The 22,497-nt window shown below is 28.6% G+C and overlaps 1 protein-coding gene across 5 annotated transcripts; it reads left to right on the top strand.

Annotated features, from left to right (window-relative positions):
* The first annotated feature begins 1,675 nt into the window (after positions 1-1,675).
* On the top strand, positions 1,676-11,329 carry LOC114178748 (N-alpha-acetyltransferase 35, NatC auxiliary subunit). 5 transcript variants are annotated; one of them, XM_028064817.1, is made up of 17 exons: positions 1,676-2,049; positions 2,281-2,348; positions 2,434-2,483; positions 2,564-2,719; positions 3,186-3,353; positions 3,828-3,978; positions 4,714-4,793; positions 5,367-5,636; positions 5,714-5,857; positions 6,650-6,784; positions 7,420-7,518; positions 8,757-8,813; positions 8,979-9,186; positions 9,382-9,500; positions 9,775-9,843; positions 10,762-10,860; positions 10,937-11,329. In XM_028064817.1, the coding sequence occupies exons 4-17, from the start codon at positions 2,567-2,569 to the stop codon at positions 11,171-11,173; spliced, it is 1,989 nt and encodes a 662-aa protein (XP_027920618.1). In that variant the 5' UTR covers positions 1,676-2,049; positions 2,281-2,348; positions 2,434-2,483; positions 2,564-2,566; the 3' UTR covers positions 11,174-11,329. The 5 variants fall into 5 exon arrangements, with proteins under 5 accessions (XP_027920618.1, XP_027920616.1, XP_027920615.1 ...); XM_028064815.1 differs by lacking the exon at positions 2,434-2,483 and having other exon boundaries at positions 8,982-9,186; XM_028064814.1 differs by lacking the exon at positions 2,434-2,483.
* The last annotated feature ends 11,168 nt before the right edge of the window (positions 11,330-22,497 follow it).

Below are 22,497 nucleotides of genomic sequence, written 5' to 3'. Positions count from 1 at the left end.
GATTTGTGTCATGTGTCATTAATTTTCATAAATTAAGAAAAACATGCACTTGAATCGAAATAAATTAAGAAAACAAAAAAATAAAATAATGGAAGGCATTACAATTATCTTACACAAATCAGTTTCAAATATTTGCATATGAGAGAGGATGGAAAAATAATAGAATTGCTCAATTCCTTCATTTATTTCTCTCTCAAACCCCTGCAAGTGAACACCTCACTTACCTTCAAATCATTCATCTCTCATCCCTCTAAATAGTGAATACTCTCAAGTGAACATAGTGTGTAAAAGATTTTAAGGATCATGTAACATATGAGATATAGTTTCATGTTGTAATAGTCATTGTAAGTACTTTTATTTCCTTAAAACTCTTTTTCAATTTGATATTTTCTCATTTGTCTTTGAACACATTTATTTATTTTAAAGATATTATATATAATTTTGAACCTAGAATAAATATATGAATTATTCGCTAAATTAATATATTAAGAACTATTAAAAGGACTTGTCATAATTGTTCATATATTTGATTATTTATTATATAAAATAAACAAAGTAGAAAAATGTTAAGATTTTTCTTTGATTTTCTGCATGTGAATCCAAATTTTCCAAGTATTTATTTCTTTTTTGTTTTCTTACTTATGATCAAATCTTCGATCCTAATTCAAAATAATGGAGAATCATGGTTAAATATGATATAATTTGTTCACTATATTGAACTCATTGTCATATAACTCGAGATTGTATATTTAAATTTTAAGAGGAAGAATAAAATAACTTAGTGGATAGATAAAAGGAAAATAAGGGAAAAGTTGGAAGTTTGATTTCCAAGTAATAATTTGAAAAAATAAAATTAGTTTAATGAATTTAAAAGAGAGGTAAAGAATTTATCATTCAACTTTCTCTACTAACAACTAATATTTCTAAAAGAACATTCAAATTTTAAAATAGATAAAGTTATATACATACCTTTTATTTATATATATATATATATATATATATATATATTTATTTATTTTATGTCACTATGAAAATGAAAATTAGAAACTAGTAAAAGATAAATATAATTACGAAAAATTATTACAATTAAATAATTTACCATCATCACACAAATTTAATTTACAAATAGAAAATACGAAATGGAATGACTATGATTTAATTTACAAATAGAAAATACGAAATGGAATGACTATGGTTGTAGATGAAAATGATGTTTTGATGAAAATGCGATGTGTTGTAAATAAAAGAGAAGAAATTTATTAAATAAATTAAGAAAAAAATGAGAGTGAACTATTATGAAAAACAGTAACAGTAAAACATTTGTTTTTATACTCTACATATGAAACTGAACTATTATGAACAACTCAAACGCCAACAATTTTACAATATTAAAACAAACTATTAACATCTCTAACTCTAAAAAACTAAAAATAAGATCCATATTTTTCTCATAAACAATATCCTAAAATTTAAAACATCAATTGAACATTCTAAAAAATTAAATTATATTCATTTTCAAACTGCACGTATTCAAGCATATTTTCAGCACATGAAGTTAAATATGATTTTTTGAGTCTGTAGGTGATTTTTATGAAATGAAAACCAGCTCATGAAAAAAAAATAAAAATTAAAGAGAATAGGAAGGAGGCGAAGAAAATGCAAAGACCTTGATTGATTGGAATTTGGATCCATTTTTCATCCCATACCCTAAACTAAACCCTTCCTCACCCCTTCACCCCTCACTCGTGTGTAGCTTTTCCAAAACTCAACCAAACAAACTTCTTCACTTCACGCCACGCTCAGAGAAAAAAAAAAAAAAAAGAAGTGTTCTTTCAGTTTTCCACAAACCAAAACAAAACCGCAGCGTGAACTCAAACCACTTCCCACTCCTTTCACAATCTCATCAACACCTTCAAGCTAAGGTTTAAGAACACATGGCAGAGGATCGCGCGTATGAACCGCCCTCTATTCCTCCACGCGCCTCCATTCCCTCCGGCGACAACACCGTTTGGACCGATGTGTCCCCGCTCCTCGACGCCGCGTGCCAAGGTCACTTCTTTCACTCAATTTCCCAACATGCTGCTCCCTCCCTTTTCGTCTTTCCCTAAAACTTCATCGCCTCTTACATAACTACGCTCTCTGAATTAAATTTATTAAACTAAATGCTAGTGTGAAACTTGTTTTGTTTGCTTAGCAAATTAAATCAACAGCACCGATTGCTGTAGTGTGGTGTGTTTGACAGAGTGGGTTTTGAAGTGACTTTCCTTGTTCCATCGGCAGATCTTCAAGAGGGAGAGCTTATTCATGGAGACAACTTCAATCTTTTTGCTGCCATGTCCGCATTGGAGGTTTTATTTTCTTGTTTGGTTTAAGCTGCATTTTCCAAGAAACAGAACCATTTAATTTTCTTATGCATAATTAGTTTTGATATAGGGTTTCGAGATTCCCTTGGTTATTTATTGCTGCGTGAGAAATGTCTGGAGGTTTGTTATGCAGAGGAGCTGTTTTCTGTATTATGTATCATTGGCTTGTACAAATTGTTTATTTATTGAATTTTTTTCAGATAATGGACCCGAAGATGGATTCTGGTATTGCTTGTACATACTATTCTCTCGATGAAGCCATTGAGAATGGCGTCGCTCCTGTTCCTCTTAGTGCTGATAAAACTACTGATGTTCAATGCGTGATTGACATCATGGATCATCTACTAGCTTGTGAGGTATTCATACCATGTTGCCTGTTGCCACTGCTTTATATGTGGTTGGTTGTATGGTGGAATCGTAATTTTCTTTTGTAGAATTACTTCCAAATAGCTGAAAATGTCTTTCTCAAAAGTCAAAATACATACAGAATCATCAATATATGCATGTTAATTTTTTCGTGAGGTTCACAATGTACAACCTTGATAGGATGCTCTGTAGTCTCTATTTATTTATATACTGTAATTTATTCTTCAATTTAATTCTGCCTACATCCAAATCTTCTTTGTTTCTTAAACTTGCGTTGGGCCCCTCTACAAATAATTGTACGATATTGATCTGAAATGCATAAATTTTAGTAGAATAGAATATTAGAATCTTTATGAACTGCTGTAACATCTGTTGTGTTCAATGCTTTGCCTGTTCTTCCCAATTCTTCAGTATGCATTTTCCTTCTTTTATGTTAGTTGTCCTTTTAATTTGCAGGCGACATGGCACAAGGGTCATTCTTTGGCACAAACTGTCTATTCTTGTCTCTATCTCCTACGACCTGAGAGGACATCGTCGCATGCCCTGCTGCACTCTTACTGTAAAGTCATACGTGCAACCTGCAAAGCAATCCTTTCAGCCGTCTCTGAAGCTCGAACACATGAAGTAAATTATTCCAACAGCACTTATTTTCACCTCCGTTATATGCCTATATTTTCTTGGTGCCTTAAATTCTTAATTTCTCCGTTGGTCTAATAAATAACGTTTTTTTTTTCTTCTTTTGGAAGATTGTGATTACAAGTCGTCTAGTTGCCACTCATTAAATTACTTTAGGATGAAAAGGAGGGGATAAAATGTTAGGATTTACAATTCTCGATGGTCAATATTTATTTATTTGTGTGGATCACCCTTTATAGATTAAACTTTGTGATGATTATGTCACTTCACTTGAACACACATCGTCATAATTGTTTGTTTTTGTAGCACATGCTTTACATATATTCTATACGTATAGTTTTTATAAGATTTGCATTTCTGTGAACATACGCCCATAAAGTATTTGTCCTTCTATTTTTAAGGTCTTATTCTTGCATATAGCTTTTTTTTGCTATTAAAATTTGTCATATTTATTCATTTCAGGAAGAGGATCTATTTACCATGGCATATGGCCTGCCCTTGAGTGGAGATGGAGATGAAAAGTGTTTATCACTGCTAAATGCTGTCGAAGAAACAATATCTCGTCAATTGCGTTCTTGTAAGGCTTCATCATCAAAGAGAAGAGTATCAGAAGGTAATTGTTTGTTTTTAGATGTGCTGTTACTGGTGTGTTCAGAGCTTTTGTTTCTAACTTTTTTATTGTAATACCCTAGCATATTTTATGCTATGCTCCTTCTTATAGTATAATAGTATATTTGATTTATACTACAATAATATATTTGACATATAGTATAACAATATATTTGACTTTTCCTATCAAAGAAACAAAGAGAAGGTAAGTGCTTTTTGAAACATAAAAAGGTTACCTTTTGTTTTGTTGGTGAAGTCTCATCAAAATTTTTGTAAGTTTCTAATAGTTTTGCGGAAGGGATTGAGGATGCCAGTTAGTAATGATGTTCTAGAGGAAAAACCTTAACCTCAAATTTAATACCCCTTGAAGATTGTCACTATTCTTCTGTTTAAAATGTTGTATGTACCTGTTTGCTTTATGCCATTCTTTAATTCTATGTAGTGTAATTGAGATATGAATGCCGTTTTGAATGTTTGATCATTTTCTTATATTTCTCTTCGAAAATTGTTTTGCTATGTGTACAATGGTGAAATCAGTGAACAATGATATATCGAAGTTTGGAGTTCAATGGCACAGGAAATTATGATTCCCATTTATTGCTCATAAGGTCCAAAATGCTAGTACAGTCTCTAAGTTTCATAATGCCAAAATCAGTCATTCTAACTTTTCCCTCAATCAAAAAAAAGGAGTGCAACATATACTTGTACCTTTTAATTTAGTTGATCTATTTGGTTGCAGATATTGAGCCACTTCAAAATAATCCTGATCTGGAAGAAGGCTACTGCAAAGCGCTGTTGTGTCGATTACGTTTTCGTAAGGTTTTATCCTATGTTTATTCTCTTCTAAGTTATGCAAATAATGCAGAATTATAGCTGTACATAATTTATTAGATTGACATATGTTGTGTCGATTAGTAAATAAACACACTTTTTGTGATGTATTTAATCAATCTACACATGTTGAATCGAAGATAAGATGATATGCACTGTAAAATTATCATGCAGCCTTTTTTAGAACTTCCCATGATTAGCATAGTTTTTGTAAATAAAAGAAGTTGAGGATGTCCCTACTCCTTATGTCCATATCCTCTACGTTAGGCTTTAGGCTTTAAAACTTGGGCACCCATACTTGGAACCTTTTGTATTCCATAGATATATCATTATTCTGGTCACAGTGGCTACTTGGAGGTTCAAATTTCCAAATCCCCCAAGTCTCGCTGCAAATACCCTAATCCTAGTGGTTTTCTTTGATGGTACTTTTATTTGTTGTTTATCTAGTGTATTTCTGCTTCTATCTTGTGATAATTCAGATGTCATTTCAATTTCAATTCTTTCTTATCAATTAAACACACTCTTCTTTGACTAAAATTTTATGACATGATTTTCTTTCAGCATTTTTACCATCTTTTGATGTCTATGAAACGACCCCAAGGACGAGGTTTGGAGCTGGCAAGGAAACACATAGCAACATGCATTTCAGAGATTGATTACATTAAAAAATCTTCGGATTTTCTTAGAGGTAATGCTCATGGAATGTCTAAGCAAAACTTAGAGAATACAACTGCATCAGGTTGTCAACCAATTGGCTTTGATGCTAATTTAAACAGTAGATTATCTGCCCCAACACCACCAAGGTCTATCAAAATTCTTTGTTGGGAAAAGGTAAGTGTTTACAGGACTGCTTTTAATACGTGAAACTTAATTCAATTGTTATAATATTTCCAGTTTATCTTTTCCAGGCCCTTGAATATTTCATGAAACTCCTTCAAGACCTAGATGTTATATGTTCCTATACATTGGCCCCATCGTTGGAAGCTGCTTTACTTTTTGTGGTTAAATTCCAGAAAGCCAAACCTGATTTGGTTGCTAGAGCCCATCTTCAGGTGGATATTCAAATGTTCCTTGATTCTCCTTGATTTGATGAGGATTTTCTTGTCTTGTTATAGATACTTCAATGAATCTTCTATGTATGTAATTAAATTAAATATTTTTCAATTAGAATTTTTCTTTTTTACATGCTTCCTTCCTCTTAGGAGTCAACCACGAAGAGCAATATATATTGTATTGTATGAACATTAGAACTTTTTCCTAGCTATTGAAAATGTAAATTTGTTTTCTACTTTTGTGTTGAGGAATCAGACTCTTGGAAGGCTGCCTGCTATAGACCATGTTGGTCTGACCTTTCTCTTAACCTTGACTATAGTGGGAGCTTTGTAGCTTAGGGCTTCCCCTTGTTTATATGTGATAGAGTTGGCTGATAAACATGTAGTATTTCTAACCTGATTATATTACACTGTTAATGAGTATTATAATACATTTTCTCAGTTGTTACTTTGTTGAACGGAATATTAGGGAGTTACATCACTATAGAGCTTACATCTATTGTCAAAATATTTAAGGAACTATTATCCATGGCGAAGCACAACACCTGATTTGTTGTAACACTCGTACTTTTGGTAGAACCTGGTATGGGCTGATTGAGACGTACAAAGTAACACTTATGACATCTTCGTGCTTCTTATTGGAATGTTGATGCATGTCTTTGTGCTATTGGTTATCGTGTCACTCCATCCTTACCTGTAAAGGCATACTAGATATGCATGGTTGTAGAATTTTAGTTACTACTATTGTTTTGTTCTTTGTTCTCCAACCTCACCATTAAAACTTGTTATCAGCTTCTGCTGGTCCAGGATGGGAAACTCTATGGTCGAGATCCTATTTTTTCTATGATCACTAGAGCTACTGGATTACCTGAAGTTGCAGAGATGCATGACATTCAGAAAAATGAATTTATGGTGCAACTAGGACAGGTAATTCAATTATAGCCGTTGATATGGCATACTATTAATGATCTAACATAACATAACACCTTTAGGAGTGGGCAAAATGAACTGCATTAAACTGAACTGTTAAAAACTGGTGTGAACCAAAAAGTAGTTTGCCTGAACTGAAAATTAGTTTAGACAAACTGAAGTGAACTATTTTTTGTTCTACTAAACTATACTGCAATGAACTGCACTCTGAACTGTAATATGAATTGAACCTTAAGCTGTTTCTGAACTGCACTATTTTTGAACCAAATTGTTTGTGAACTGCTTTTGAATTGTATTGAATTTTTTTAAAAACCTTGAAGAAAAGAGAAAAGTTAACATCCAATGGTCAAATTCGGCCAACTACTGAATTCTGTCAAATTTTCGCTTGGGCTAACTGGGGTTGAACTCGTATAGACATGAATACTTTTGATGATCATCATCATCTTTTTACCTGGAGTTATAAAGGTTCAATTGATGCCTTCTGTTTAATTTTGTTAGTTTTTATAATCAATCTAATTTTTTTACTCAAGGACAGTATTATTCCTGTATAAATTCTTTTCCTTCAAAGAAATGGTCGCACATCATTTGTTGAATTAGACGTTGTATAATCTCTACAAATTTTATGCATGCAGTTAGTGATAAATTTACTCAAAATTCTTTGTACAAACGCTGCATGGCAAAGGCGCAAGCTAGGGAAAATGTTACAAGACTGGCGCGTCACCTATGTGCAGGTGTGTCCTTTGCTTGTTTTTCAGAGTATACTACTAACTAAACCCTACCCTTTCTCTTTACTATGCCGAAAAATCTGCTTGAATATGTTTATTATGCCTTTAAATTTTAAGAGTTCATTTTTCTTCTTTCTAGTGTATCATGTATTTATTGCAAGAAACTGAAATGAATAGGGTACAAAAAGGAAAATACAAGAAGTCGCACTCCAAATTTTGCTGCATTCAGTTTCATTTAACATACTCTATTTTCCTTAAGAAATTGAGTTAAATCTTACGAAGATTTTCCTGGGCGATTCATAATTTCTTCTCTGGTACAAGCGACTGACATACAATTTTTAGAATTTTCTTTTAACTGCCATTATCTTACTCTGAAACTTTTTTTCTTTTCGAGGATTGGAATTTTTTAATTTTTTGAGTTATTAGTACTCGTTTTTCTTATTTGACAGCAAAAAATACCCCCATCCTCCTCTAAAAACATGTATAAAATGCAAAAGGAATACAATTTAAATTTGGTGTAGGGGAGGAAATTAAATGGTCAAGATATCCCAGTAGTTGGTTGGGATTTAACTTCTATGGTTAATGTAATTACTTATATTTTATGACACCTCATCCTCTGAAAAACACCAAAGAAGTACAAAATGCAAAAATAATACAATAGAAATTTGGTACAGGGGAAGAGACTAAATAAATGCTCGAGCTATCCCAGCATTTGGTGTAGGATTCAACTTCTATGGTTGATGTAAATACATATATTTTATGTCATCCCCATAGTAGATAATGAAAACGAATAAAATTGAAATTTGGTGTAGGGGGAAGAGATTAAAAAGGCTCTAAGATATCACAGCATTTGGTGTATGATTCAGCTTCTTTGGTTAATGCAAATATTTATATTTTGACGCCCCCATAAAAATCTCCAAAGAAGTAGAAAATGCAAAAGAATAAAATTGAAATTTGTTACAGGGGAAGAGACTAAATAAATGCTCGAGCTATCCCAGCATTTGGTGTAGGATTCAACTTCTATGGTTGATGTAAATACATATATTTTATGTCATCCCCATAGTAGATAATGAAAACGAATAAAATTGAAATTTGGTGTAGGGGGAAGAGATTAAAAAGGCTCTAAGATATCCCAGCATTTGGTGTATGATTCAGCTTCTTTGGTTAATGCAAATATTTATATCTTATGATTGCTGGAAGTTCATTTTAAGCTGATCTTGATTTAATCTTGCATTACTCTGAAGCTGGAGATGGCTTTTAAAGGAGAGTTTGAAGAAGCCTCAAAAACTTCAAACAATAAGGTCTGTTGCTTGTTGGTTTACCATTTACTTGCATGGATGTAAATTTTCTTGTGGCATTGCAGCACACATACTTCTTAATAAGACTTTATTGATTGATTTTCTTTTAGCTGTTTTCACTAAAACTACAATAGACATCTGTTAATTTTTAATATTGCTCTGTTCTAGCAGAAAGTATGTTTCAAAATATACCAACACATTCTCGCATGGGTAGAAGAGCAAACTTATTGGATAGCTTTTCGGTTTCTCAATTTGGGATTTGAACTGGAACTCTACTCTGTTCATGATTATTGCATGGTATACTGGTATACTTATGTTGTGTTGATAAAGCTTGCGGAGAAAAAACATCTCCGGATGTCAATGAGCAGTGACTCTGGTATGTGACAGTAATTCATCCAGAATTTTTATTATTAAAAGTGATTTATATGTGGGAAGAGGGAATACTCTGCTTTATGTTTGCCAACAGTTTAGTGGCTCTCACAGTAGTATGATTAAGAGTTTTTGTATTAGTGCATTTGGTTATCAGAAAAAAAAAACTGACTTCATTATGTACTTGTGTCCTGTTGACCAGCTAAGAAAAAGACAAAGAAAAAAAGGGATTCTTTCAAAGATGGAGAAATGGATAATCAGATCTCTGCTGCTGTTTTGTTTCTTCAAAGCCAGATATATCTATCTGAAGGGCTAAGCATGGTAATTCTGTATATATATTGTCAATGGCGATATCTTGCATTATTTCGTCTAGGAATGGACATGTAAGACAGAAACATTAGTGGCTTGAAATTTCCTCCCAGATCTTTAGGACCCAGAATTTAGTAGTCTGTATGTGAAAATTGAGAAGACTGTTTTCCCAAATGGACTAGATCATATTTTGTTACCTGTATACGATAATTTACTTAAGTAGAGTATTTTTCTTGATCCAAGTTTAGAGGACTTACATTCTGCAGCAATCAAATTATTTTTGTAGATGTTCGCTGCTCTGAGGAATGAGCACAGAATAGTTCCGCCGCAAAGCCCGTTCAACACAGAACATGAGGTAAGGTTTTCTGTTTCCCCATATACAATTTTCATGTGTATTCAAAAATGACTCGTCTTTGGTGAAACTAAGGGTGTCTTTTGGCGAAAACTAGCGGGTAGCCAACAAGTTACTAGCTAATACTCTCCTAGCAGATAAGATAACTTATTGGAATAAAAGTGTTTTAGAACTAACTGAAGTTGATCAATGTAAAATAACATGAAAGGACCCAACAACGCAAGTTTTATCATAAATCAAATTCATGTTTTATAGACAAAAATATATTATTATGTAAACTTTTATATATTTTTAAAAGACAATTAAATTATTATTAAACTTTTTTTGTGTCTATTTATTTTTTAAAAGTTGTATATGCTCTTTTAATTTGAACAAATCATTCTATTTAAACTAGTTGATCTAATGCGTATTAATTAAATTAAAGTAAATTTTTTTTCATAATTTTTTTTCTTGTGCAATATAAATTATTGTAACATTGAATTTCTTTTTTACAATCTTCATTGTATGTAATTGTATAGGTAAGAAGAGACTAAAGTCAATAAGAGAATATATTAAAATATAGGGGAAGTAATGGAAGAAAATTAAATAAAGTAGAGCTAGTTGAAGTAGCTTGTAGTGCAACTTATAAGCTAGAAATTCCTAAAGCTACCTACTTTTCAATTAGTTTATTGTTGTCGTAAGTTATTCACTAATTTCAATTTTGTCATGTAATCTAGCCTCACTAAATTTCAAATATTTCATTACCAAAGTGCTATGTGATTGAGTTTTCAGACGGGTCCTTAATCTTAGTCCTATCTTTTGTTTAATCATGGCCGGGATTCAGGGTTTGTGAATCCAACCAATCCAAGGGCTTGTTAGTAGTGTGCTTTATGAATCAAACTTTCCATTTGCAACTTAATTCACGAACAAACTCTTTTTCAGATATTTATTCAGCAATTCGAGCTTTTACAGAAAGCTTGCGTTCCTGATCACGTCTCATATGCGACGTTCAAAGAGTCCACGGTCCATGCTAATTTCGATGTGAGTATTGGTTTGAATAAGTATTAGGAGTGTTTGGTCTTAGATACAGTTTTTCACTCATTTGTTTATCCTCCAGACCCTAGCTATATGTGATTACTTCAAGGAAGCTCAGAAGATAGCAAAAGAGGTGAAAAGTAGTTTTTCGAATGACCCTGACACAATGGCTGAGCTGCGCAGAATAGAGCAAGTAGCAGAACGCAACAGCATTGCCTTGAATGTTTGCAGGGCAGGAGCTCTTGACCCGAAATTGAAGGTTTCTTTTGCATTTTCTCACCATCCTTTCTATGCTACTGCTACTGTGAAGAGATCATGATACTCATTCATTCAACCAATTTTGAATCATATTTAGATTGTTAGGAGCATGAGTTGTAACACTAATATATTCAAACAATTTTGTGGTTCACATATTAGATTGAAATTGTAATTTTTTTCATAAGGAAATAAAAAATATTTATGTTAATTTTTCTTATGTGACTGCACAGAGAAAACATATTCTTATACGTTTCTTGACAGAACAGCTTAAGTAATTGAAGGAGACATTTTTCTTTTAATTATATGTCTATTTGGACTTCAAATGAATATAGGGGAATTAATCTATTTTCTGACTGAGTAATCAGTGTTGATGTTATGTTTATTTGTTTAATAACTCTTGATTTCGTAGCTTTTAAAAGAATATTTCAAAATTGTATTGGTACACTAATTTTTTTTTTTAAAATGGTTTATATAGTATTACTTTTAATTTTAGAATAGTGAGAAAAATGTTTTTTTAGTGACTTATTTACTTTTATACATCTTAAATCAACATTTTTAATAGAGATTATGTGGGATTCTTGAAAATATGTTTTTATGTAATTTTAGCCATTAGAAGATTTAAGACTTATTTTAATATGTTGTTGAAGAAAAAAATTACTATAATTCCTATATTGGATGATTGACACGGCAATTTAGAAGATAGTACACCTAGCTGAAATGAAACCTCTTGACATTTACTTCAAAAAGATGAGAAAAATGAAGTATAAAACTATACGTAACCTGAAATTTTATAAAAGCGACGAAACCTTTCATCTTTTGGCGCATCCCAAATAACATGGGTAAATCCGAAGGTTGCAGAAACTTTATTCCAAGTTTCATTCTACCAAATCAAATACAACCATATTTCAATTTAACAAGATTATGGAGTAAACAACAAAACACAGACAAATGGACATAAAATATAAAATATAAAATATAGAATATAAGATATGAAGAATTTTTATTTTTATTTTTATTTTTATTTTTTTACGTAAGATATGAAATATGAAGGTTTGAATCGGTAAGTTGGTTAATTTCACTGTCGGTGGGAGACCCCTGAACAACCCATTTTAGTTGTACATCTCACCCACTCCACTCAACTCTTCTGTAACACTAACACATACTATTCATTCGGATTTTATGAACACAAAAATTAGCTTTATTTTATAGGTAAGGTTGTTCATTGAATTTTATGAGCCAATATAAAATTAATTCAATCTTTCCATTTGTAAGTAAATTTATTTTTAATTTTAATTTATAAAACTGCTGGTTTCAATGTTTTTGTTTTATTTTATTTTAAAATAAAATATCAAAAGCTGATCCAGTAGTTTTAAAAGTTTTAAACATGATTTTTTTCATAAAACCTAAATAATTTGTTATTAGCATATTCTGGTTTAAGTTATTCTTAGTTAAGGAGATAGAAAATTTTGCACCATTTGTTCATGTTGTTAATTTTATGGTGTGAATCAATTAAAAATTATCTTATATTTCAAATAATAACTACAATGAAAAATAACATTTTTTTTAATTGAAGGAGAAAAACATCCCTCATATATCAATTAATATTAATGAGAGATATATCATAGAACTTAGATAAATGTTAAAAGCCCCACATAGATGAGTGATAAGGCTAGTTTATAGTAATAAGGGAGTGTAAACTTCACCTTATTATTTTGTAATGTTGAATTACACTTAAAATTTACTTCTTAACATGATATTAGAGCATAGATATATTAGATAAAAGAAGTTGTTATATATAAATGATTATATATAATAAAATGTAACAGAATATAAAATATTTACAATTTACAATATTTCAATTTTAATTTCATAATTCTAAAATAATAACTAATGAAATATTTCTCACAAAATATTTTAAATAAAAAGATATTAAGTAAATATGAGTTAGACTTAAAAATAATTTAAAATATACAAGTTAAGTTAGACTTAAAATTTATTTTTGAAAATAAATTATCAGAACTAAAGAATTACATGGAAAAATAAAATAATAAATCCTCAAGTTTTCGATCAAAGATATTCTATTAATACCCTCAAATATAATTTTTTACATATTAATTTGCGAAAAGATTAAGAAGTTACTGGGGAAAAGTTCATAAAATTTTCATCTGCATGACCAACAACTTATTTTTCAATAAAATAGAGGGTTTTCTTTAGGGGATTTCACCATGCATCTCATACATAATGTTTTTCTTTTCCTCAAACAGTTATTATTTTATAAAAATTATTTTAAAAATGAACTAACAGGCCGGGACAAACTAATCTGTATTTTGATTTATTAAATTGACAGATTAAATAGGACGGGCCAAAACAGATTGATGAGTCAAAATCTTCAACTCAACCTATCTCTTTTAATACAGGTTGATAGACTAATCCTTTTTACTACTTCTAATTAAAAGTTTCATACAAGTAAAAGAAAAGATATAAATAAATGTGAGATGATAAAGAAAACCAAAATTAAAATTAAGAGAACTAATCATATAATGATTTTCAGGTTTGTGGAACAAGATAGAAACACTATTCAAATGACTCAAATTTTACCAATAATAAAAGAAAGATGACTAAGAATGCAGTTAGTTTAATAATCAATGAAACTTATTTTGACATGGCCCTTAGTGAAAAAAATATTAAATTACTTAAAGGTGCACTTAATTCCTAAGTGAATTATGTCAAGTAACTAACATAAGATGCAAAATTACAACTAACTTTATAGTTCCTACCTTTTTCTCAAATATAGTATGTTGCATACTAATTTTTACCTAGATTTTAATATGTGAAAGAATTTCTGAACTGCAATTAAAACTATGAAATTGTAATTTAACTAGACAAAAATAAAACTCTATTAAGAATAAATTCGACAAATATTTGTGTATTTTTTCCTGTAAATTTTGACCAAATTATTTTCATCTTCTTGAAAAAATAAACAAAAATGTAAAATTACGATAAAAATAATAATTTTAAACTAAAAATGATTAAAAAAATAATATAAGTGTGTTAAAATATAAAAAAATGAAATAAAATCAAAATATATTAATATTAAGCATTTATTACTTGACTTATAATTACTTTTGCATAACTAAAAAAGTATTTTATGACTTATCCAACAAAGTATGATAATATTAACTCAATTATTCTCATAACAATTCGACGGACTTTATTTTTATTGTTGAAAGAGATGATTTTGAGCCCCAATTTTTTTAAATATATATAAATAAAAATATATTTTTTCTAATTTTGATTTTTTGTATACATTTGACATCTTCAAATTTTTATACATCTATGATTTTTTTTTAACATTAAAAAATATCTTCTAAAGATTCATCATTCGATATAAAACCCATTATTACATAATTTATCCATTATTTCTACTATCAACTATCTAAAATATCTAAAATAAAAACCTGTTATCAAATAAAAATAAGATAAGCAAATATATGTGTAATTTCAAAAGGAAAATATTTAAATTACGGAAGAAATAAATAAAGACATGTGGGATGTTAATTGTATTCCTTAGCCAGAGCATTGCTTGGGTATGGTTTAAATTGAATTGTTTAAAATAGAAAAGAGAATATTATATATATGCAGATGCGTGTTATTGTCCATTAACACAACATAGTGGTTTGGTTGGATGTTCAGAAATGATAAAGTAAGTTAAAAGGAATATTTGAACAAATATATATACAAACACAAAGTAGTGGGTATATTCTTATTCTTTCTTCCATAATTCGCAACTTGGAGAGATAACATATCCAACAAATCAAACTCATATAATAAATATCTAAACGTGCTTCTACTTATACTTTATCCCCTTTTAAATTAATCCTTTTATTTCCACTTCAAATTTTATTTGTTCCTATATTCCCTTCAAATTAATGATGCTCATATCATCACTCAGGATAAATAAATTCACTCCTTTTTAGTAGATCAATTATTTATCTCTAATTTTTTAAATTATTGGATGCGATGATAAAGGAAATGTGTATATCATTTCATTTAAAATTATTAAAACATTTTTAAAGAGTAAAAAACATTTTGTATGATGAAATTATGTATATATTGAATTGAGGGTCCGGGAGGAGAACACTTTTGCCAACACTTCAATATCGAACGAGATGACATCGAATGTCCGCGTTAAATAATAAGATATTAAGGTAATTAATCACATATAATATATTCTCTTTATTGTAATATTTACTACTTGTCTCGACACATTATTAATTTAAGTGTCCGAGTATCTTAGTAGAACTTCTACAATCATGAGAATAGAATATACAAACAAGTATGCCCAGAGTTACATAAGCTTGGAGAAACAGAAGAGTGTAAGCACTACAATAAAATTTATAAATTATGCCTAGCTTTAATGGCAAAAAATAATTAGTAACTATAGTGACATATTTATTTTGGAAATCTAAGTGTGAGTCTAAATCCCACACATTGAGTAAAGATGAGAAAGTCGAGCACTATATAAAGATGAAGACTCATAAACTCATTGTCTTAAGATTTTGGGTTATGAATAGTGTCAATCCCTTATGTGAGTTGAACTCATGTGTCTCATTGGTGTTATATCTTCGTAGTGATCCTTTCTTGAAAGACCCAACAGTGGTATCTTGCTCCACTTGTTAAATCTTTAGAGTGAGAGGTTCAGTGAGGAGATAGAGAGAGTGAAAAAGAAGTGTTGTAAGTGCCTCTGGTGAGAGAGAGAGTGTAAAAGAAGTAAAGAGCAATCAATTTATCCTATGTAAGCCTGTGCAGAGAGAAACTATCTTTTGTTGGTTCCTCCATTATTTGTTTTATGCATTTTACTATTTTACATATTATTTATTTAGGGAATATTTGATTTGGGTTTGTTTATGCTTGTTTATCGGTTAATCTTGAGATCTTTTCTTTCCAACAACATTTATAAACTAAAAATTATTAGTAACTAAAATAATTTCTATTATGGATGAAAAATTATAATTAGTCTCTAAATTGGTAACTAATAAAGTTTTTATTATGAATTGATCTCTAACTTAGTTAGTAATATTAGCTTTCAAAGTTTTAGTTATCAAAAAAATTGATCTCTAATTAAAAATTTGGTGTTTAAACATTTTTTATCACTAAAATTAATCATTATTTAAGAATTTTATTGTAATGAATATATATATTTTTTAAGAACATCATGCAAATTAGGTTTTAAATGTGTTATTTGATGCATTTCACTTGGTGGAATTAAAGAATGTCTTAATTTGAAATTGAAATTGATTTTGAAAAAAACTACAAAGTAATCAATTGGCATGATTCGTTCATACGAATTTCATGTAAGGAGCCAACTTTATTTTTAGACTTGATTTAGTCAACCAATGAAAATTTGTCCAGATGTTGACCAAAAAGTAATAAAATAACCTAATATTTTAATCTGTTCAGTAACCCGCTCAACACTTTATCTTTATTTAAAAATGTTATGTTTGATTTAATTTAAATGAATTTAAATAATTAAAACGGTATGACTAAATGTTAAAATTAGAAAGTTTGAATAACATACGTTAGTCTATTTATTATCCTACTTTATGATTTGTATTACTGAATGCAAAAACCTACAATTGAAAGAAGACATACCTTATCACTTTGAATCAGATTTTAGTTATATGAGTATTTCAGGATATCTTATTTGATATTTTTCTTTTTTAATCTTGTATTCATTTTATGCCTTATATATAAAAAATGTTTTAAAAAATCTCTTGGATGTGTGTTGTAATTAAATTATAATTAATAGAAATATTTATCTTATTCTCTATAATTGACTTTTTCTATATAATTATTGTATGGCTTTTATTCTTGTTATACTTTATGAGTAGATAATTTTATATAGGTCTAATAAACACATTTATACAGATATTTAATACTTTATTTTTTATGTTGATGTATATATATCTTTTTGAATTACTTATGTTTCTATATCCGGATACTTATTGAGTATATTTATGCTATTTTTTAATTGGACGTACTTTTAATTTGTCATTTATGTAATAAAATTAGATTATTAATATTAGTTGTTTAAAAAGGATGATTTCTGAGTTTAAAAGTCTATAATACATTGCCAAAGCCACTTTCTTTTAAAAGAAAAAGCTGTAGCTACAGTTTTATATTTTTCGTTTTTTAAAGAACGTGATTTCAAAGTCTCATTTTGATAGCCAAAACAAAAAAGTTTATATTTTAAAAAAGGTGTGCCTATAATATATAACTTTTTCCTTTTCTTTTTTAAGTGCGGCTTCAACTTTCAATTTCTTTTTTTCGCTAAGATCCTTTACTTAAGAATAATTATTTATGTTAAGTGAACATTCACTATTTTAATTTTGAAAATTTAATGTAGATTTATAAAATTTTAAGAAATGATGTTAAAAATTATATAATTACAATATAAAATATTATGAGTGTCGAAAATTTTTAGAGATTGTGAAGATGCGAACCATATAATATATATGATAAATATAAGAGATATGTTACGAGGAACTTGTTATTTTTTTTTTATTCATATAATTTTCTCTCCCTTAACTCAAGAATTTTCATTTTCTAAATGCGGATTTAAACGGAATGTGAATTTAAACGAAATATGAACTTAAATGAATGCAGATTTAAGTAAATTTTTACTGTATCAACTTACAAATATATCCAATAATTTTTCATGTATAATTATGAAAAACTCTATACAAATAATGATCATGTAATCGATGATACTTTGATCTTGTCCTAATTTATGCATATCTCAATTTGTATTGCTATATTCTGTTAAACTATTATTTGCTTTAGATATAAAAAATAGCGACTGTTTAATATATATTTAGTTATCCGTCTTACTTTTTATAGTAAAAAAACAATGCTTCTAATTTTATTATTTTTTTATTAGTTCTTCTAATTATTATCTTTTATTTATTTTTGGTTTCTATTAAGCTCTTATAACTTTATCTCATTCTCTTAATGATGTTCATTTCAAGAAAATGTACTTCAATCAAACAATACTTCGAAGTTGCACATATAAAAAAAGTATAAAAAATGTAAATACATATACTATTTGTATCAGAAATATAACATTATATGTTAGGAATTTAAGTGTGAATCTAAATCCCACATTGATCAGAATTGAGAAAGTAGAACACTATATAAGAATCAAGACCCATAAATCCATTGCCTTAAGGTTTTGGGTTGAGAGTGATGTCAGTATCTTATGTGGTTAAGCTCAGATCTTATTGGTATCGGTCCTAGTATTGAACTAAATTAAAATATTTATTTTGAAAAAGTATGTTCTCATAGTAAATCTTTAAACCCGGTTGAAGAATTATATCAACCATAGCTATAGATGGTAGAAATTCCCCTTTAGTTACTTTATACTTAATATGTTTTTAATTTTTTACATATTTTTCTGTCCACAATTTGCTCTGTTTTCAGTTAAAAGCCAAAAGCCAAATTCTTAAAGAACAAAGCGTATCTTATGTTCTCCATATAATTTTGGAGTACCCTCTTAAAAATATTTAAAGCATATAATAAAATTTAAATTTAATTGCATAATAATACAAATTGTACTATTATATAAATTTTATATAATTATTAAAACATGGTGTCATCACCACACTAATACAATGTTTATCGATAAAATTACATTAATTGTTTGTCTTCTTCTTTTACATGTCAATTTGTGATCGGAAACATCATAGTTGTCGCTTACTATTAGAGTTGTAAAAACTAATCTGGTTTAATAATCCAATAAATCGAATTGGGACAAACTTATAAAATTATAACTTAGACGAAATGGGGTTAATCTAACTCGATTCAATAATTTAAATAGGCCAAGTTGAGTATGAAAACCACAAAATTCAAAGTAATAGGATATTTAAGTTAAATTGAATCAATTCACTTTATCAATCTGTTTACGTAACTCATTTTAACAATTCTGATAGCACCATATAAAAAGAATTAAAATATCAAAAGATTCAAAATCTCCTACTTAGAGTACTAAAGTTACTTTTGGTGGGCCTTACTTTTTTCTACTTCATTAGAAATTACTTTTTCTACTTCATTAGAAACAAACGCCAAAAGATTGAAAACAAGTTATAAAAGTGGGAGTGTTTGAGAAGCAAAGAAGGAAGAAAAGGATTGAGAATGAGGTTTTAAAAAAACAAAGGTTAGGAAAGAGGGGAAAGGTAGGTTTTATAGATTGTTTGTATTATTATAATAATGTAATTTTAGTGTTTCAATTTTCTATTGCATTACTGGGATAATCAAGTATTAAAAATGTGTCAGTTTAGTTTTAAATGTTTCTTGTGTTAATTAAATCTTTCAAGTATTGAATTTAGTGATTTTAATTTTTTTCTTTTAAACATTTTATCAATCAATACCTCATGAACAAATTTCAATTAAAACGGAATAAATATCATGATTATAATAATCGAAATGCCCTATCAAATATAATTATATAGTTGATACAGTTAAAATCTAAAAGAGGAAAAATGGATAATTACATTATCTTAAAGAAAAATACAATTAAACTAATTATTATAAAGGTATGATAAGTTGTTTATAAGTGAACTTTAAGTTTAACTCAACTCCACAAAACTTTTTTATAAGGTGAGGTTTGCACCCCACTTATATATTATGAAATCGTCTTATCTCTAGTAGATATGGAACTTCCGACATAAGTTTGAGCAAACAAGTCTTAACATATAAAAAAAGCTAATAAAATTCTAATAGTATCATAGGATAGATAACTTGGTTGTGAATGTGATGTGGTTATAATATGTAATTTTTTGCAAGAATTATGTATTATTTGAATATATAAAAATTGTTTGAATCTTAAGATGAATGTTGATCATATATTATATATTTTAGTACTACCGAGAAGTTATCATATTTCAATTGAGTAATATCAGTTCAATTTCATATTACTTTGTAACAAAATGATCCATGTTAGTATAAAAAATAAGAAATTTTTTTATTTGAACCAATTTCATCCCTCTATATTATGTAGAATTACTTAATTATGCAGTGTTGTTAGGTGAGCAAAATTCTCACAGAATGAAATTCATTTAATTAAAAGTATGAGAGGTTTGTTCCTTGAGCGAGCCAAATTCAATGGGTACTTATGCCTTTGGTTGCCCAAGCAAAATGCTCATTTTGAGTGAATTGCAAAATACACCTAATTTGTTGGATGAGAGCGAGTTAAACTGAGTAAGATAGTGTTTCCTAAACTTTTAAAAAAACTTTTTAATATTTATAAACACTACAAATATTTATCATTTAGTGTATTTCTATACTTGAGATATATAATATATGATGAATTGTAAATATTGAAATCACAATAAGGTGGTGAGACTTGAATGAGGTTCCTATGATATAGTTTGTGATGTGAACAATAATTGTGTCTGATAGGTCATAGGAATTTTTCCTGTGTCACATAAAAAAGATGTTTCTTTTATGTAGTTTTGTTATTATGATAGGTACAAATCTTCAAATTTAATTCAACACACAACGTCTTTTGAAAATAAAGTCAAATATATCTAGTGGCTATATGATTTAGTCAATAATGATTTTGTTAGACACTTAGTTAATGTTAATTAAATAAATTAAATAAATGAATTGAATTTGTATTTATTAGAGTACATGAATGAGATATGATTGAAATTTGTGTGATTATATCAGTTGTAATGATAATATGTTATACCACATTAGATTATCTTGTAAGAAAATAGTAATAACAACATAAAAATAAACAAAAAATTTATATTTTTTGTAGTTATTTTTTTTTCTTTATATATATATATAATATGAGAAAAAAAAATAATATGTGATAATTAATATATCCCTCAAAAAGAGAATGTTACAATTATTAATTAAATTTATTTTAGTGGAAACATCATATTTTTTATATTGCTAATTGATATTAGTTATTATGATTGACACTTTGGTTTGGTTGCAGAAAAAAAGAAGCATCATAAATCAAAATCAATTTAGGATTGTCTTAACATAGGTTTTGGAGATTAACATAGGTCTTGGAGATGTTAGAGTGTCAATTTTAAGGTTATACTAAGTATAAGATGCTAGTTTTTATTTTTATTATCACAATGTGCAAGAAATACTTTTTATATTATAAATTTTTTGTTGGAAACTATAAAATGTCGAGTTTCGATAAATAGAAAGAGATGTTTACCCATTTGTTTTCCAGTAATGAATATTTTAAATACATCAAAAGTGTTCTGTTAGAATGTTTTTCTGTTCATATATTAATTCATGGTCATTTGATATAATAAAAATAAAGAAAAATGTTTGATAAACAATTTTTGTAGAGATAAATGTTATTCCATTTTATACGTTATATGCTTAAATTGAGTGTGTATGTATAATGAAAGAAATAAAAAAAAATTTATATTATGCAGAAAATGTTTCTTTTTTCTTGATCTAATTAGAATCATATAAGTAAGAGGAGAGTTTATTGGAGATAAAAAATTGTGGCAGTAACTTGCTTCAATGAGTTTGTTTTTTTTTTTTTTTTTTTTTTGTAACGTCCTAATTACATTCTTTTATAGTCTATATTATATACTTTTATACTTAATAAATTGTATTAATTTTTACCAGAGCCAAAGGTCCTAATTTCAACATTTTACAGCAGGAGATTATATACTTCGACTCTTTAAGTTTCACGTGCAAATAAGTTACGTAATTAAGTGAGTTTAATTAGTTAGATAGTACTCACTCTTGTTTAGATGTATTAGTTTGATACTTATTTTTAAAAATGTGTTGATTACGTTCCAACTTTTTAAAAGTGTCTTAATAAGTTTTTTTTTAAAAAAATTATTAAACGACGTGTCATATGTCAATATCTGTTTTTTTTTTTAAATTTTTTTAATTGTTTTATTGTTATCCCATGTTAGGTCCCTGGTGTGACATGTGACACACTGTCAGTGTCACATGACAAGGTATTTTCTCGTGACAAAGTACTATCACGTGTTAGTGTTACTATCAAATGTCATTATTTTGATTTCAATCTAATATCCACATATATCTATTAACTGTGTTAATATAATTATTTTCTGAAAAGGAACTTAATTGAGACACTTATTTAAAAGTTGAGATGCAATTGATACCTCCTTAAAAATGGATATCAAACTCAGGTGTCCAAAGAAAAGCAAATACTATTCAACTAATTAAACCCAATTAAGTACTTAAGGTCATTGATTACCTCCGAAACTCTTTAAACACCAAGTACAATTCAAGGTTTAAGACTAATGCAGACCATCATTGGTAATTCGAAGCCACGAGGAAAAAGGCAATGAAGTTTCTATTCAACTCCATGCTTGCACG

This window comes from Vigna unguiculata, chromosome 3, assembly GCF_004118075.2.
Source record: "Vigna unguiculata cultivar IT97K-499-35 chromosome 3, ASM411807v1, whole genome shotgun sequence".
Lineage (NCBI taxonomy): Eukaryota > Viridiplantae > Streptophyta > Magnoliopsida > Fabales > Fabaceae > Vigna > Vigna unguiculata.
The sequence above is the reverse complement of the archived record's forward strand: the minus strand, read 5'-3'. Positions and strand labels throughout refer to the sequence as shown.

Bases quoted from the DNA above. Each gene is read 5' to 3' on its own strand.
- LOC114178748 (XM_028064812.1), top strand. From the start codon at position 1,954: ATGAACCGCCCTCTATTCCTCCACGCGCCTCCATTCCCTCCGGCGACA. The intron at 2,349-2,563 runs GTTTTATTTTCT...AATTTTTTTCAG, and splicing joins CTGCCATGTCCGCATTGGAG to ATAATGGACCCGAAGATGGA. The intron at 3,979-4,713 runs GTAATTGTTTGT...ATTTGGTTGCAG, and splicing joins AAAGAGAAGAGTATCAGAAG to ATATTGAGCCACTTCAAAAT.